The sequence below is a fragment of the Scyliorhinus canicula genome, chromosome 1 (assembly GCF_902713615.1).
Source record: "Scyliorhinus canicula chromosome 1, sScyCan1.1, whole genome shotgun sequence".
Taxonomy (NCBI): domain Eukaryota; kingdom Metazoa; phylum Chordata; class Chondrichthyes; order Carcharhiniformes; family Scyliorhinidae; genus Scyliorhinus; species Scyliorhinus canicula.
Genome location: NC_052146.1, coordinates 237,698,051 through 237,716,296, shown reverse-complemented (window position 1 = coordinate 237,716,296; position 18,246 = coordinate 237,698,051). Strand labels below are relative to the sequence as shown.

At 41.7% G+C, this 18,246-nt stretch overlaps 1 protein-coding gene across 1 annotated transcript in view; it reads right to left on the bottom strand.

Annotated features, from left to right (window-relative positions):
* mtif2 (mitochondrial translational initiation factor 2) overlaps positions 1–12,855 on the bottom strand; it is a 52,335-nt gene extending 39,480 nt beyond the window's left edge. Inside the window, exons 1-4 of the mRNA XM_038809808.1 lie at positions 12,812–12,855; positions 8,489–8,616; positions 5,689–5,892; positions 2,585–2,696 (exon numbers count right to left, since the gene is read on the bottom strand). Of these exons, the coding sequence (XP_038665736.1) occupies positions 2,585–2,696; positions 5,689–5,892; positions 8,489–8,497 (325 nt within the window). The 5' untranslated portion in view covers positions 8,498–8,616; positions 12,812–12,855. The remainder of the gene's footprint in view (positions 1–2,584; positions 2,697–5,688; positions 5,893–8,488; positions 8,617–12,811) is intronic.
* Positions 12,856–18,246: the final 5,391 nt, after the last annotated feature.

Genomic DNA, 18,246 nt, shown 5'->3' with positions numbered 1-18,246 from the left:
CTTCGGTACATGTGACAATAAATCAAATCAAATCAACTCAAATCAAAATTTGGTTCAGCTTGAGAAAGTGGCCAAGGAGTGGGTGGAATTGTTGGCAAGATTATGTATTTTATGATGCTGCATGATTTTAACTCTGTTCACCTAGCAGCATGTTTGTGGTGTTAAAGTGACTATCTGCTGAATTCCCAGTATTCACGCCTTTCATCAATTTAACTCCTGTTTTGGCGGAAAATGTAGGCTACCTGCCCCACAGGCTGGACGGGTCAGGGTCCAATAACAATAATTCATACACCAGTGAAATTTTAATTTGGGATCACAGCTGCATTGCGTGATCCATCATGGAAAGCTGATAACACATAGGATCAAGGGTCAGAAGCAGCCCAAGGAAGTTATTTAATTCTCCTGAAATGGTTCCACGTCAATCAGAACAAGGAGCGTTCTTCTGGGCCCTTCACCCCCAGGGTCTTCTTGCTGTACCTACAACTGCGCCAGGACCTGTTTCCTTGAGTCCAAATTGGTGACCTGCAGTTTATTTCAGATTTCAGCACCTGCAGCAATTTGCTTTTATCCATTCCAACCCCATTAGCTTCGGGTGGGAATTGGCACAGTAACATTTAAATGGAACTGAGAGTTATAATTGCTTGTGTCCCACATTGACTAAATAATGGTCCCTTCCCACCAGCCCCAGGTTAAAAATTGGGGCTGGTTTTGATCTTCCCAAAGCATAGCTGGAGGAAATTGCAGCTCAAACAAGAATAATTGGTGAACAAGCGGTCTGACGGCTAGAAGGGAAGTAGAGAGGTGGAAGCGAGGTTTAGCTGGATATCGTCAGCATACACAGGAAAACTGAATACACATAAAGAATAGCACCAAGGATCAGAAGCCATGTAGATGAGAGGAGGGGGTGAAAGATGAATCCTTGGGAGACTCTGAAGGTGAATAAAAATTCTACCAGACCATGTCTTACACAATAAACTACAGAAGACAATTTATAATAAACATAGAACATAGAACAGTACAGCACAGAACAGGCCCTTCGGCACTCGATGTTGTGCCGACATGTTTGTTTGTTTGTTTTGTTTATTGTCACGTGTACCGAGGTACAGTGAAAAGTACTTTTCTGCGAGCAGCTCAACAGATCATTTAGTACATGAAAATAAAAGAATATGCATAATAGGGCAACACAAGGTACACAATGTAACTACATAAACACCGGCATCGGGTGAAGCATACAGTGGTGTAGTGTTGATGAGGCCAGTCCATAAGAGGGTCGTTTAGGAGTCTGGTAACAACACGGAAGAAGCTATTTTTGAGTCTGTTTGTACATGTTCTCAGACTTTTGTATTTCCTGCCCTCTCAGACTTTTGTATCTCCTACCCGATGGAAGAAGATGGAAGCAATAGCAATGACAATACAACAAATTTACTGTAATATACAGAAATAACCGCTTGTCACAAGTAGGCTTCAATGAAGTTACGGTGAAAAGCCCATAGTCGCCATATTCCGGCGCCTGTTCAGGGAGGCCGGTATAGGAATTGAACTCCCGCTGCTGCCTTGTTCTGCATTACAAGCCATCTGTTCAGCCCACTGCGCTAAACCAGCCCCTAAACCTCCTCATATGTAGGGAATGACAGCAACATAAAAAACACTGCGTTTGAGAGAGTCCTTTGACAATAACTTAAAAGTGCAGCGTTCTGGTAATTATGGAGCCATTAATTAACATTTGACCAGGAACAAAGAACATCAAAATATTTATATCTTAATGCTGCATCAAGTTCCTTTCCAGTGTCAAATTAGTGAGAGATATGCCCTTACCTATTGAGCAGTCACCTTACAGGGTTACTTTTAAAATAAAGTCTGAAGGTAAAAAAGTTACAAATAAAATACTAACAGACAAATGCCTTCCTGACTCGTACAACATGCTGTGTTCCCTTTTCATCAACCAGACTGAATTTTTTCTTTCTGTGAATCTGATTTTAATCTTGAAGTATAATAATGAACAACAAAAATAGTGAATAGGGATAAAGTATTGCATTTTGTCCCTCATGCATCATCCCATCCAAGAATAATTCAATTAATGATGCTCTAAATCTGAGTTCTAGGAACAACGTGATCCATGACCTGTTTTCTTATCTTTGGACCATTTGCATTTGTTTGGTGTTTGTCCAAGGTTATACCTTGTGGACAATGTTTCCACTTCTGTGCTTTCTACTCATCGAAGTAAACAGGCAAAAAATCAATTTGGCATGTAAAAATGGAAAACCTCAATCTGCAAGTCTCCAGTTCTCCTGGGGTGCCCACAATAATACAAAATCCCAACGTTGACTGCAAACAGCCTAAAAGTACTGCTTTAGACAAGGTAATTAAATCTGGTGGCCTGCCAGCAACATCACAAGATGTCATGGTTATTCAGGAATTGCACTATACCAGAGACTTGTAGGATGTGTGAGGTGGCAAAGTAGCTCACTGGCTGCACAGGACATTGAGCAAAGGCTTACTAGACTTGGTTGTTGCTCTTCTGCATTCTACAACCATGTCACATCTCTTGTTCTGACTAGCATAATTGCATTCATTTTATGCTTACCTGTATCTTTATCCATTGCTTCTGCAAGTTCAGAGACAGTCATTGTTTGCTTTATCTCCACTTCTTTTTTAACTTGCTTTTGTTTCACTGGAGCAAATTTATATTTATTTTTCTTGAAAGAGAGAAACAGGAATTTACAGAAGAATATACTTGTAAAATACACAACACACGAGGAACTTCAGTACTGCACTGGATGATCAGCCTAGATTATGTCCTCATTATTCTGGAAACAGCTATGGCATTGTATCCAACATTGGATAATTTCACAAGAGAACAGACACTTAAAAACTCAAAAATACCGTAACTTACCACAACCAAAATAATATTCAAAACTATTGTCTCCATGAGCCATTTGGCATGACAAGGAAGCAAAATCCCAGATTAAATAAGGGCATATAGAACTTTTAAATAAGACATGTGTTTTTAAGCCAAAGATGGTTGAGGTGTAAACTCTGACAATGCAAATTCAGTCACTGCCTGAAATGCTGTGGTGTGACAATGGAATATCACAACCTTTTTCCAGACAGGGATATATCAAAGACACTAAGCAATCAACTATAAACTCCTGTGGAGATAATGGAAGCTGAATATCCCCTCAGTAGGAATCATATCCTGTAAATTAAATCCCAAGCCGTTTTGTGGATTTTTGCCTTCCAAGAATACACAGGAGACTGGAATAAAAAGCTAGCTGGAAACTTGGTCAGTGTGGACTAGTACTGCATACGTCAGAGTGCATGACACAGAAGCAAGGAAAGACAGCAGCAGTCAGCCCTGATCTGTCAAGTAAAATAAAAGTCTCTCTCTCTGATGGCTGAAAGTAAGTCAAGTCAGCAAAGCCATGGCTGAAAAGGAAGCAGGACAACTCCTCTCAGCTAAACTCACAAAACAGGGGCTCTATCGCCAAAGTAGGTTCCTCTGGATAGGAGGAAGTATTTTGCGTATAGAGAGTTGAAGTAGGGTAGGTATAGAGAAGACAAATCCGTTAAATTCATTTTGGAGCAAAATCAAATTTACCCAGAATCGTAAACAAATACTCCAACTGGTCAAAAGCTCTCTCTGCATCTAGAGAGACGGCAACTTCATGGTCAGTCAAGGCAGTTGGGGAAAGTATAATGGCAAGAAGATGGTGTACATTTGAAAATAATTGGTACCCCTTAACAAAGCCAGTTTGATCATTGGACATTAAACCAGGAGGACAAGGCTCCAAATGGCAAGCTAACACCTTAGCTAACAGCTTTATGTCTGCATTTAAAAGAGAGATAGGCCGATATGAGCCACGTTCGTAGGGTCCCTGTCTTTTTTGAGTGTAAGCGAGATGGAACCTTGAGTCAGCGTTGTGGGCAGAGAGCCTTGAGACAATGAGTAATTAAACATTTCTAATAATAAGGGAGCGAGTTGAGTGGAAAACTTTTTATAAAAGTTAATAGGGAAGCCATGAGGGCCTGGGGCCTTGCCATTTTACATTAACTTAATACAGTTTGTAATCTCATCTAGATGCAAAGGATCCTCCAAATCTTTGTTCATGTCCGCATCCACAGATGGAATGTCCAAATTATTCAAAAAATCAGCCATTGCCATGCTATCCGACGGGGGTTTCAATTTATAGAAAGAAGCAAAAGTCAAATTAATATCAGAGGGCTCAGTAGTAAGATTATGGGAGAAGTCATAGACCTGGGAGATAAACAAAGAAGCCATCTGGCCCCTGAGTTGTTGGGCCAGAAACCAATCAACCTTGTCCCCGTGTTCATAAAATGTTCCCTTGATCATTGTAACATATACTCAGCTTTACTTGTGGAAAGTAACTCAAAATGAGTCTGAAGCTTTAGAAGAGAACTCTATTTAAGATACACAACCTAAATCCAATATAAAAACACACTTTATCCGTTTTACCTAAAGCCATGTAGAAAATAAATAATATCGAACTTTCCTTGTTTGCAGGATGACAAAACTACATTCCTATTACAATGGCTAGTCAACTCAACAATTTCCCCAATACTGTACAAAATTGAAGTCTGCGAATCTCCCATAGTTGAATACTTACTTTGAGTCTCAATGAGGAATTGAAACCTGACCAAATTATTTTTCCTTTAATCCGGTTTCATATGAGGATAGTCTTCTCCATGTATGTAGCCAAAATTTTCCACATAGTGATTGCTCGTCTTAAACCATCTATAATTATTTCTGGATTGCTTAAGGTTTTGTGGTCACTAAGCTCGCTTATGTAATGCACATAACATCTGTGTTCTTTGTGCATATAGAAGAGGTCAACTATTTGTTCAACAGTTATCTATACTGATACTTGATTAGTATAGAAGCCTAACTCATTTTCAATGTCACATTTTGCATAACTACATGGATGTTCCAATACTATTATGAAAATGAAATGAAAATCGCTTATTGTCACGAGTAGGCTTCAATGAAGTTACTGTGAAAAGCCCCTAGTCGCCACAGTCCGGCGCCTGTTCGGGGAGGCTGTTACAGGAATTATAAAGTTAGTCATGACAGAGGTGCAACTTACAATTACTAACTCTACAATAGAGAGGGGCAGCACGGTAACAGTGATTAGCACTGTTGCTTCACAGCGCCAGGGACCTGGATTCAATTCCCAGCTTGGGTCACTGTACATTCTCTGTACAGTCTGTACATTCTCTCCGTGGGTTTCCTCTGGGTACTCCGGTTTCCTCCCACAATCCAAAGATGTGCAGGTTAGGTGGATTGACCATGTTAAATTGCCCTTAAGTGTCCAAAAAGGTGAGGTGGGGTTACTGGGATAGGGTGGAGGTGTGGGCTTAAATAAGTTGCTCTTTCCAAGGGCCGGTGCAGACTCGATGGGCTGAATAACCTCCTTCTGCACTGTAAATTCTATTATTCTATGATAACTAACTGGAAAATGCGACATTGTTCAAGGTAATTGGATCAGCCACAAAAGAAATTGGAATATTGGAGGCAGAAAATGTTTATTGTTTCATTAATTTATATCAGAAAACGTGAACTGGCATAGATGCCCACAACTGCCACTTAATGGTTAGAGATCTAATGCAAGCATGATGGTAAGTCAGAGTAGAAACTATGACCGGACCAAAAGCTGTAATAAACCACCATACCTTTTTAGTAACTAAATGTCTGATAAATGGCAGTCTAAATTTGATGATGCCTCCAGGTATCCAGCTTTGTTGCAAAACCACTAGGCCTGGACGCAACCACATGTCATACGTATCTCTCCATCTCAGAGTATGGATCCCATGAATACACTGCTTCCATGTCGCAGGCTTCAGTCTGACCAACAATCTTCTCATCATCATCACCAACTGGGGATAAAATCATTTATAAGGCATTTTAAGACTGTCAATATTGATAAAGTTCTTATACTATTTAATATATTTAAGTATTTATAAAATGTATAATTGGCTGCAAAGCATTTAGGGATTTTCTGTGGAAGTCAAAGGCACTATATAAATGCAAGTTATTTACTTTATAACAATACATTTTGCACCATCATTGTTACAATATTAAAAAACTAAACATTCATATTGCTAATTCCAAAGTGGTTAAGCTAATGAGGTCTTCAGCCGTAAAGACGACAAAGGTCCCAGTATTGATAATTGACCTACTGGATATTTCTGCGTGTGTGTATCTGCATGAAATTCAGTTAACAAGATAGGTGCATCAGGAAAGAGGAATAAAGGTATATAGGGACAGAGTTGTGGAATTAAGATTACTTCTCATATAAAGGATGACAATGTTATGGTTATTTCAGCCAGGATTTGACACCTTGCCCACATAGTCATTCTTGTTTGTGAACTAAGTCATTGGGTCTTCATAATATTGACTTATTTCAATCATCAAATCTGCTGGTGCATTTCAAACATCACAATTTTCTCTAGAAAGAGTTTCTCCGATTCTCCATCCCAAATCTTTTACATTTAAGTGTTGGGCAGCATGATGGCACAGTGGTTAGCACTGCTGCCTCACAGCGTCAGGGACCAGGGTTCAATTCTGGCCTCAGGTGACTGTGTGGAGTTTGCATAATCTCCTTGTGTTTGCACAGGTTTCCTCCGGGTGCTCCGGTTTCCTCCCAGAGTCCAAAAACATGCAGGTTAGGTGGATTGGCCATGATAAATTGTCCCTTAGAGTCCCACAAGATTAAGTGGGGTTGCGGGGATGGGGAGGGGGCATGGGCCTGGATATTCTCTGGGGGGGGTGGGGGGGTTGGTGCAGACTCAATAGGCTGAATGGCCTCCTTCTGCACTGTAGTGATTCTATGATTCTAAATTAAATTAAATTAATTAATTAATAATGTTTATTGTCACAGGTAGGCTTACATTAACACTGCAATTAAGTTACTGTGAAAAGTCCTTGTTCGCCACATTCTGGCGCCTGTTTGGGTACACAGAGGGAGAATTTAGAATGTCTAATTCACCGAACAGCACGTCTTTCGGGACTTGTGAGGGGAAACCGGAGCACCCAGAGGAAACCCACGCAGACACAGGGAAACCGTGCAGACTCTGCACAGACAGTAACCCAAGCCGGGAATCGAACCTGGGACCCTGGCGCTGTGAAGCAACAGTGCAAATCACTGTGCTACCGTGAGAACCCTCAATCACTGAAAATGTTCTATTTCTGTTCTATTCCATCCTATATTTTAAACACCATTAAATCACCTCAATCTCCTAACAAAAAGAGCTTCAACTTTTCAAGTGTTTCTTTGTATTTGTACATACTACAGATACCACCTACCCCCAGCTTTGTAACATCGCCTAACTCTGCCCTGCTTCAGCTTTCCTGCTGTTGAAACCCTCAGTCCATGCCTTTGTTTCCTCGTGACTTGACTGTCCAATCCTCATTAGATTGATTCCTGAGATGGAACGGCTGTCCTATGAGGGGAGATTGAGTAGAATGAGCCTCTATACTCTAGTGTAGAGCTGACCTCATTGAAACTCGTACAATTCTCCCTTGCTGAAGAGTCTCGAATTAGGGGTCATTCACTCAGGATCGAAAATTTAAGATGGAGATGAGGAGATGTAGAGCAAATTCCCTATCCCAGCTATTTGTGGATAGTCAGTTGATAAGTATATGGTTGGTTAACTCATTTGGTTGGATGGCTGGTTTGTGATGCAGAGCGACGCCAATAGTGCGGGTTCAATTCCCGTACTGGCTGAGGTTATTCACAAAAGCTCCATCTGAGATGTAGTGATCCTCAGGTTAAATCACCACCAGTCAGCTCTCAAAAGGGAGAGCAGCCTCTGGGACTGTGGCAACTTTTACGTTATATTCAATACTGAGATCAGTGAGCACTGAACATTCTCTATTGCCTCCATATCTTTCATATAGCATGGTGCCCAAAACTACTCTTGTTGAGGTTTTATGTAAATTCACAATTACCTCACAAATTTTATATTCCCTATCGCTTGTCAAAAAAGCAGCATTCTTTTAGCTTTATTAGTAGCCTTGTCCATTTGAGGTGTTGTTCTAAACGTCTTGTGAACCTGAATCCTGAAATTCTTCTGCTGTTCCACATCATCCAACATTAGGCAGTTGAGCTAGGTACAGCTGGCCCAAAGAATATACATTATATTTTGTATCTAAAATGTACCACCTTATATTTAATAACATTGATTTCCATTTGTCACTATTTTGTCCATGCCCCTATTTTATCAAAATCACTATGCAACATTCTTTGGTTCGCAGAATTATTTGCTATAATTCCTATTTGAGTATCATCTATAGATTTGAACTCCATAACTTCAAACTCTAAATCCAAATCACTGACCAAAACAGAAGGAATCCCAGAATATACCCACTTCAAAGTAAAAATGCCATTAATTCCTTTTTTTGAATAAATTTAGAGTAGCCAATTCCTTTTTTGCCAATTAAGGGGTAATATAGCATAGCCAATCCACCTACCCTGCACATCTTTGGGTTGTGGGGCGATATCCATGCAGAAACGGGGAGAATGTGCAAAGTCCAAAAATGGCATTAATTCCAACTCAGAAACAAGAATTACTGGGCACACTCTGTAGGTCAAGTAGTATCTATGGAAAGAGCAGACAAGGTAACACTGGTGTGAACCATCATCAGAATTTCTCTCTTGGGTTCCCATTTATAATGAGTTTCAATTATTGTTAAAAAGAAACATGTCTCTGAAATTTTTAATCTTGCACTCATCAGGATTGACAAATTTCAAGTGATCACAATCATTTATACAATAGCAAAAAAGGGTGCAGATTGGCTGGCAAGTCAACTGTGTTTGGGTGAGGTGTCACCAATCACGAGTAACAGGGAAATATAGGTTCACCAAACTCTTACATTATTCAAAAAAGGTGTAAGGTTTGAACATAGTCCTTTTGTTTGCAAAGAACAGGTCCCTGTGTATGAATGTATGTCTCTATCAAGCGTAAATGAGCCACATTACGAGTTTGTTGATTATGTTAAGTTGATTGCTACTGTAGCTATTAGCGTACTCAGGATTATTCAGCAAATGCTATCCAGTTGCAGATTCAAACTAGCATGATCCTTCAGTTGTTCGTAATAGGCAGAATGCAGGCCATACTCAACAAGCCCACACTGGCAAAACCCAAAACAAAATGTCCACTGTTATATGGGATCGGACAGCACTTTGTTAATTTTTTAATTCTCTTTTGAATGTCTTGATTTTTTTTAAATATTACTTTATCAGAGTTACAAAGCCAGAGCTCAGAGTCTGCAGAGGGGCAAACCCCTAATCCAGCTCCTTGCCTGCTCCAAAAACCAATTCAAATTTAATCCAATTCATGGTCCCCGCAAGAGAAACTATCAGATCCAGGCATTACACCTGATCCCATGCTCATCTTAGCCAAAAGGCTGAGAAGCGATTGAATGTCTTGATTGAACATGCCTTCATCAGACTATTAGGTAGTCGATTCCAGACCTTAATCCCTCGCTGCTTGGAATCATAGAATTTACCGTGCAGAAGGAGGCCATTCTGCCCATCAAGTTGGCACTGACCCTTGGAAAGAGCACCCTACCTAAGCCCACACCTTCACCCTATCCCCGTAACCCCATGTGCTTTTGCTTCTTTTGCCAACTGCTTTAAATCTATGTCCTCTTGTTCTTAATCCTTTTACCAGTGGAAACAGTTTCTCCCAACCTATTCTGCCCAGGCTCCTCATGATTTTGAATCCCTCAAAACAATCTCCTCTCAGCCTTATATCAAAATAGAAAATGCTGGAAAAACACAGTGGTCTAGCAGCATCCGTGGAGAAAAACCAGAGTTAACATTTAAAGTCCAATATGACTCGTCTTTGGAACTGAAGAGAGGTAGAAATGTGATGGGTTTCATGCTTTTGCATAATGGGAGGCATCAGGTGGAACAAAAGGGAAGGTTGGGATAGGTGAGAAGGAGGAAGAGAAAAATAACAAAGAGTCATGGAACAAAAGGCGACAGTGAGGTAATGGTAGTAGTAAGAAAACAGAGCACTGATCCAGAGTAGGTGTTAATAGAAGAATAAAGGTCAGCTATGAAAGCAATAAAATGAAAACAAGATACAAACTGAAACTCGGTGAAGAGAAATTCAAAATGGAGAACAGAGTTAATGATCTAAAGTTGTCGAACTCAACGTTGAGTCCAGAAGGCTCAACGTTGAGTCCAGAAGGCTGTAAAGTGTCTAATCAGAAGATAAAGCACTGTTCCTGCAGCTTGAATTGGATTTAACACTGCATAGGTTGAGGACAGAAATGTGAGTGTGAGATCGTGATGGTTAATTTCCCTCAGTATCCTTGATTCTATCTGATGCTGGTGCCTTATCAATTTTAAATATAGACAGCCTGTCTAACTTCCTTATTAATTTTAAACCCTTTAAGTTTCTGAATTAATTCCCCTTTCACCATAGTATCTTCTTCCTTCAAAAACACAAATGTAAAGTATTAATTTAATACTTCAGCTATTCCCCCTGTCTCTATATGTAAAACTCATTTTTGGCCCTTAATCATCCTGACTCCTCCTTTTACAGTGGTTAGCACTGCTGCCCCATAGCAACCAAGAACCGGGTTCAATTCCAGCATTGTGTGACTGTGTGGTGTTTACACTTTCTCCCCATGTCTGCATGGATTTCCTCCGGGTGCTCCGGTTTCCTCCCACAGTCCAAAGATATGCAGGTTAGATGGATTGGCCATGATAAATTGCAGATTAGGTGGGGTAATGGGGATTACGGGGCCAGGGCAGGAGAGTTGGCCTGGATGGGGTGTTCTTTCGGGGGGTCGGTGCTGACTCAATAGACTAAATGGCCTCCTTCTGCACTATAATGCTTCTATAGTTCTAAAAGAGATAGCTGAAGAAATAGTGGATGTGCTATCTATGATTTTCCAAAACTCCTTAGAATCAGGAATAGTCCCACCAGATTGACAAAATATTATCCCGCTTTTCAAATAAGAAGGGAAAAGAGAAAACGGTGAATTACAAACCTAACATTAGTTGTTGAGAAAATGCTGGAACCTATTATTAAAGAAATCTTTTGAGCTTAGAAAAGCATAGTACCATTAGAATAAGTCAAAATGATATTACAAAAGGGGAATCCCTTTGACAAATTTCTTAAGATTGTTTTGAGGACCCACAGCGAAGAATCACTGAAACGACTACACAACGACATCAATAAATTCCATCCCACCATCAGACTCACCATGGACTACTCTCCAAAATCAGTTGCATTCTTGGACACACTCGTCTCCATCAAGGACGGTCACCTCAGCACCTCGCTTTACTGCAAGCCCACGGATAGCCTCACGATGCTCCACTTCTCCGGCTTCCACCCTAAACACATTAAAGAGGCCATCCCCAAAGGACAAGCCCTCCATATACACAGGATCTGCTCAGACGAGGAGGAGCGTAACAGACATCTACAGACGCTGAAAGATGCCCTCGTACGAACGGGATATGGCGCTCGACTCATCGATCGACAGTTCCAACGCGCCACAGCAAAAAACCGCACCGACCTCCTCGGAAGACAAACACAGGACACAACCGACAGAGTACCCTTCGCCGTCCAGTACTTTCCCGGAGCGGAGAAACTACAACATCTTCTTCGCAGCCTTCAACACGTCATCGATGAAGATGAACATCTTGCCAAGGTCATCCCCACCCCCCACTACTTGCCTTCAAACAGCCGCGCAACCTCAAACAAACCATTGTTTGCAGCAAACTACCTAGCCTTCAGAACAGCGACCATGACACCACAACCCTGCCATGGCAATCTCTGCAAGACATGGCAGATCATCGACATGGGCACCACCATTACACGTGAGGGCACCACCCACCAGGTACATGGTACATACTCATGTGACTCGGCCAATGTCTTCTAACTCATACGCTGCAGGAAAGGATGTCCCGAAGCGTGGTACATTAGCGAGACCATGCAGACGCTGCGACAATGAATGACCGGACATCGCGCGACAATCACCAGGCAGGAATGTTCCCTTCCCGTCGGGAAACACTTCAGCAGTCAAGGGCATTCAGCCTCTGATCTCTGGTTAAGCGTTCTCCAAGGCGACCTTCAGGACGCGTGACAATGGAGAATCACCGAGCAGAAACTTATAGCCAAGTTCCGCACACGAGTGCAGCCTCAACCGGGACCTGGGATTCATGTCGCATTACATTCATCCCCCACCATCTGGCCTGGGCTTGCAAAATCCTACCAATTGTCCTGGTTTGAGACAATTCACACCTCTTTAACCTGGGGTTATCCGTATCTCTGGATCTGTAAAGACTTAATTACCTGCAAATGCTCGCATTCTAAGCATTGTCTGGCATCTTTGAATTTGTCTATATATATGTTTCTGGAACATACCTCTTCATTCACCTGAGGAAGGAGCAGTGCTTCGAAAGCTAGTGTTTGAAACAAATATGTTGGACTTTAACCTGTAAGACTTCTTCCTGTGATCACAGAGGATGGTTAATCTTTGGCATTCTCTAACTCAGGGAGCTGTGTAAGTTCATTGAACATGTTCAAGACAGAAATTTGAAAACTAATGACAGCAAGGATACGGGAATAGTGAGGGGAAAATGGTGTTGAGGGAGATAATCATTCATGATCTGTTCGAATCGTGGAGCAGCACTACCGGCCGAATTGCATACAGCAGGTCAACTATAACCTTACATTGCCCAAATTTTATTAACCTCCGCTACCTACCTATCAGAGTCCAACTGACAAGCTAGGATACAGACCATATTAATTAGCAATGTATCTACAAGGGTACCTGACACTCTTCATTGCCTGGAAGCCGCCATTTTAGTTCCCACAATACACATCGCCGCTGAGCAGCAGGAAGCGAATTAAGTCGGTCCCGGCCATCTTCGTAAAGGAAACGCTAATCGATAGCCAGGTTCGATGGCCGAGATCGATGGCCATCTTATTTCGTGAGACTCTATTCGACGGCCATGTTAGTAAAGGAGACGGTGGCCGAGAGCGATGATCATCTTAGCAAAGGAGTATTAGTTCCGGAGTTTTTCGCAATTGCCATTTAGTAAAGGAGGCCTGCCCGGGGTTTATAGTTGACCTGCTGTATACAATTTGGCAGCGCCGATTCCAACATTAAAAGTGACTACAGTTCAAAAATATTTTATTCGCTGAAAAGTGTTTTGAAACATCGTATGATCGTGAACGATGCTATATCTTTATTTTAATGAGGTCAAGACCTGTTATGATCCCTCCTATAATTGAATAGTATAGTAATATTCATCGACATTGTTCATATAAAATAGCTGGAACAATAAAAACAGAATTTTATTGATTCAGTATGATTCTGAAACACATTCAGACAATGAGTCATAAATTTTACAGTTTTATTGATAAGATTTCAAAAGGGCTGGAACAAGCAAAAGTAATTGAAAATTGATAAAAACTTATTCCTATCCACTGAACCAGTGATTTTCTCTATCTTTGCCCTTTATTTTTGGCCTTTCCATTCTAATTCATTTTTAAATGAAGTCATGCCTCTGTCTCCAATAGCTATTCTCATATAAACATTCTTTATTCTAATAATTTTCTATGAACACCATTTCTTTCAACTTCCACCTTTTTCTCTTCTAGTGATACGCTTCAGATCATGACTCCTTTTTCTCAAAGTGCTGTTACGACCCCAGCTGATGTTACTACTATATAGTCAGGTCCCAGAATAGAACCCTGTCTCAATAGACTGTAACTTGTATTTTTTGCTGAGAGACATGGATGAACAGTTGCAGGACTACTAATTATCTTTTAACAAAATAATTAAATATCAATTAAACATCACTATAATACAATATTCCTTCATGCCATCACTTCACAGATGTACACAGATTTTTAAGGATAGCACAAGTTACAGAATGTATGAAGCTCTCATGTTCTCAGTAAATACCCAGTCCATGTAAACCAACAGGCCAACTGTGGTCAGACACACCACACTCTGAAACCAAGTGGCAGATGCCACCCAATACAACTACTGTGGATTTCTCATCAAATCCCTCCAGGCGCTTGACTATAAGCCAACTGGTCTCACTAGAACTCCGACTTCCACACAAATGTTTCCAAACCCCATTCTCGAAAAACAAGCCTTCGAATCTTATTACAAACTATGCTTTCTCTTGGATCCATTCAGCAAGGATCCTCTTCCAAGATTTAAATCTCTTCTTTCAGTATTCTTCTGCCTTGGATTGCCACGGCATACAAGCATCCACACAATCTCTCAGGTACCATGCCATGCCAACAGAACACTACTTCTTAGGATGAACTAAGGTAACTAACCTGAGGATTACTTCAGGTATCTGGCTTCCCACTAGCCAACCTCCCCAGGTCAGCATTTTTCAGCTCTATCTTTAACTGGGAGCCTCTCTCTGTCCCTTTCTTTAATTTCAGTGAGCAGTACCATGTTCAGATTCCAGTTCCTTTCCCATTTACTTAACTTCTTCTTCAGACATACTGTTTCATTCTCTGGTTTCTAGAACTATCTGTTATTTAGCTTATGCAACTTGGTTTCTGCCCCTTACTCCAGTTTCAATGAGAATGGCTTTCTTCTGAGTTACTTGGCTCCAACTACAGAACAAGTGCTTATGCATATCAGTTTGGGCTCCTGCTAAGCAACAGCATAGTCTTTCTGTTTGTGTTCACATCATAAAACCTTTAATTACAATGCAGGCACAGTTTGAAATTAAACCAAAACCCACAAACGTACAGGTACCATTGTTAACATGAGCTAACTAAAGTTTCAACCCTTACACAGACACAGAAAATTAAACTTGATTAATACGGGGATCAGAAGTTATGGGGAGAAGGCAGGAGAATGGGGATGAGAAACATATCTGCCTTGATTGAATGGCAGAGCAGACCTGATGGGCTGAATGTCCTAATTCTGCTCCTATGACTTATGGTCTTAAACTTGCTTAAGCTATACCTTATTTCTGATACCCATAAATACAAACATAGATTATATAAAACCACCTCAGTTTCCTAACAGTGTCTACCAGTGGAAACACCTTTCACTATTTACAGTCTAAAACTGAAATCTGAAAACCTCTGTTAGGTTCCCTTAATCTTCTCCAATCTAACCTCTTTTAGATCTCCTTAACCTTCTCTATTTTAGTGAAAAATTGTCATCGTTTTTCAAGCCTTTCTTCCTGTTTGCAACCGATCACTCTACTGCATCACCGTACTATCCATATGGTTTTCTTCCTAGATGGGGATAACCAACAGTGAAGTAATTAATATCCTGTACAAAATCAACATAATTTCCTTGCTTTTTTATTCAATGCCTCTACATACATATAAAATCAAGAATTCTGCTTGCTTTTCTATTTGAACTTCCAGCTCTAAGGATCTATATATCTACACCCCTAGGTCTCACCGCCACCCTCTCACCCCCCCCCCCCCCCCCACCCCGCAGCTGACTCGTGCCTTTAGCGTATACTTTCATTTGCTCATGTTTTTCACAAATACACTGGCAAGATGGGTGAATTGCATCTTTCCGTACTGTTAGATTTTGTAATTTGGATTTCTACAATGAACTACATTTTCCACCTCTTTGTCAACTTGCACTAACTTGCCAATGCCTTCCTGCAATTCGGCTAGTTTTTTATTATGTTCTTAATTTGTCGTGATCAGAAAACCTCGACATAATTAATCATGCCTGTGCTCATGCAACTAGAAAGCCAAATGGGTCCAAACAGATCATGTGCTAGTGCTTTGATCTTGGATGTCTCCAGGAAGCCTTGAACGTTTTGGCAGAACAGTGTGTTTGTGATGACAAGCTGGTGTTCTGCACATTTGGTGAGCAGGAGAACCACATTGGAGTTGCAATTCCCAACTCCTTCCTTTCTGATGGTTCCTTTTGAGATTTGGGAGTCCTTTCTAATCATAATGTTAAAGTCCCCAAGGAGGCACAAGGGGGCACAGATAGGCACTTCTGGGACACAGATAGGTGCTTCTGTGGACGTGAAAGAGACTCCAGGATGGTATGTTGCCTCCCTGGTGCCAGGGTCCAGGATGTCTCAGAACGGGTAGCGGGCATCCTAAAGGGGGAGGATAAACAGGCAGAGATCGTTGTACATATTGGTACTAATGACATAGGCAGGAAGGGGCATGAGGTCCTGCAGCAGGAGTTCAGGGAGCTAGGTAGAAAGTTTAAAAGACAGGGCTTCAAAGGTGTAATCTCGGGATTACACCCTGTGCCATGTGCCAGTGAGGCTAGAAATAGGAAGATAGAACAGCTAAACACGTGGCTAAACAGCTGGTGTAGGAGGGAGGGTTTCCGTTATCTGGACCACTGGGAGCTTTTCCGGGGCCAGGTGTGACCTGTATAGGAAGGACTGATGCATCTAAACTGGAGAGGCATAAATATCCTGACGGCGAGGTTTGCTAGTGTCACACGGGAGGGTTTAAACTAGTATGGCAGCGGGGTGGGTAATGGAGCAATAGGTCAGAAGGTGGAAGCATTGAGGGAGAACTAGGGAATAGGGCCAGTATGGCTCTGTGGAAGAGCAGACAGAGAGATGTTGCTGAAAACAGCGGGTCTGGTGGCCTGAAGTGCATGTTTTAATCCAAGAAGTATTATGGGTAAGGCAGATGAATTTAGAGCTTGGATTAGTACTTAGAACTATGATGTTGCTTCGATTACAGAGACCTGATTGAGGGAAGGACAGGATTGGCAGCTAAACATTCCAGGATTTAGATGTTTCAGGCGGGATAGAGGGGGATGTAAAAGGGGTGGCGGAGTTGCGCTACTGGTTAGGGAGAATATCACAGCTGTACTACAGGAGGACACCTCAGAGGGCAGCGAGGCTATATGGGTAGAGATCATGAATATGAAGGGTACAGCCACAATGTTGGGGGTCCTACAGGCCTCCCAACAGCCAGCGGAAGATAGAAGAGGAAATAGGTAGACAGATCTTGGAAAGGAGTAAAAGCAACAAAGTTGTTGTGATGGGAGATTTCAATTTCCCCAATATTGACTGGGACTCACTTAGTGCTAGGGGCTTAGACGAGGCGAAGTTTGTAAGGAGCATCCAGGAGGGCTTCTTAAAACAATATGTAGATAGTCCAACTAGGGAAGGAGCTGTACTGGACCTGGTATTGGGAAATGAGACCAGCCAGGTGGTAGAAGTTTCAGTAGGGGAGCATTTCAGGAACAGTGACCACAATTCAGTAAGTTTTAAAGTGCTGGTGGACAAGGATAAGAGTGGTCCTAGGGTGAATGTGCTAAATTGGGGGAAGGCTAATTATAACAATATTAGGCGGGAACTGAAGAACCTAGATTGCGGGCGGATGTTTGAGGGTAAATCATCATCTGACATGTGGGAGGCTTTCAAATGTCAGTTGAAAGGAATTCAAGACTGGCATGTTCCTGTGCGGAAGAAGGATAAATATGGCAAATTTCAGGAACCTTGGATGACGATAGATATTATCGGCCTCATCAAAAAGAAAAAGGAGGCATTTGTCAGGGCTAGAAGGCTGGGAACAGACAAAGCCTGTGTGGAATATAAGGAAAGTAGGAAGGAACTTAAACAAGGAGTCAGGAGGGCTAGAAGGGGGTCACGACAAGTCACTGGCAAATAGGGTTAAGGAAAATCCCAAGGCTTTCTACACGTACATAAAAAGCAAGAGAGTAGCCAGGCAAAGGGTTGGCCCATTGAAAGATAGGCAAGGGAATCTATGTGTGGATTCAAAGGAAATGGGCGAGGTCCTAAATGAATACTTTGCATCAGTATTCACCAAAGAGAAGGAATTGGTGGATGTTGAGCCTGGAGAAGGGTGTGTAGATAGCCTGGGCCACATGGAGATCCAAAAAGACAAGGCATCTTGAAAAATAGTAAGGTAGATAAGTCCCCAGGGCCTGATGGGATCTACCCCAGAATACTGAAGGAGGCTAGAGAGGAAATTGCTGAGGCCTTGACAGAAATCTTCGGATCCTCACTGTCTTCAGGTGATGTTTCGGAGGACTGGAGAATAGCCAATGTTGTTCATTTCTTTAAGAAGGGTAGCAAGGATAATCCAGGGAACTACAGGCTGGTGAGTCTTACGTCGGTGGTAGGGAAATTACTGGAGAGAATTCTTCGAGACAGGATCTACTCCCATTTGGAAGCAAATGGACGTATTAGCGAGAGGCAGCACGGTTTTATGAAGGGGAGGTCGTGTCTCATGAACTTGATAGAGTTTTTTGAA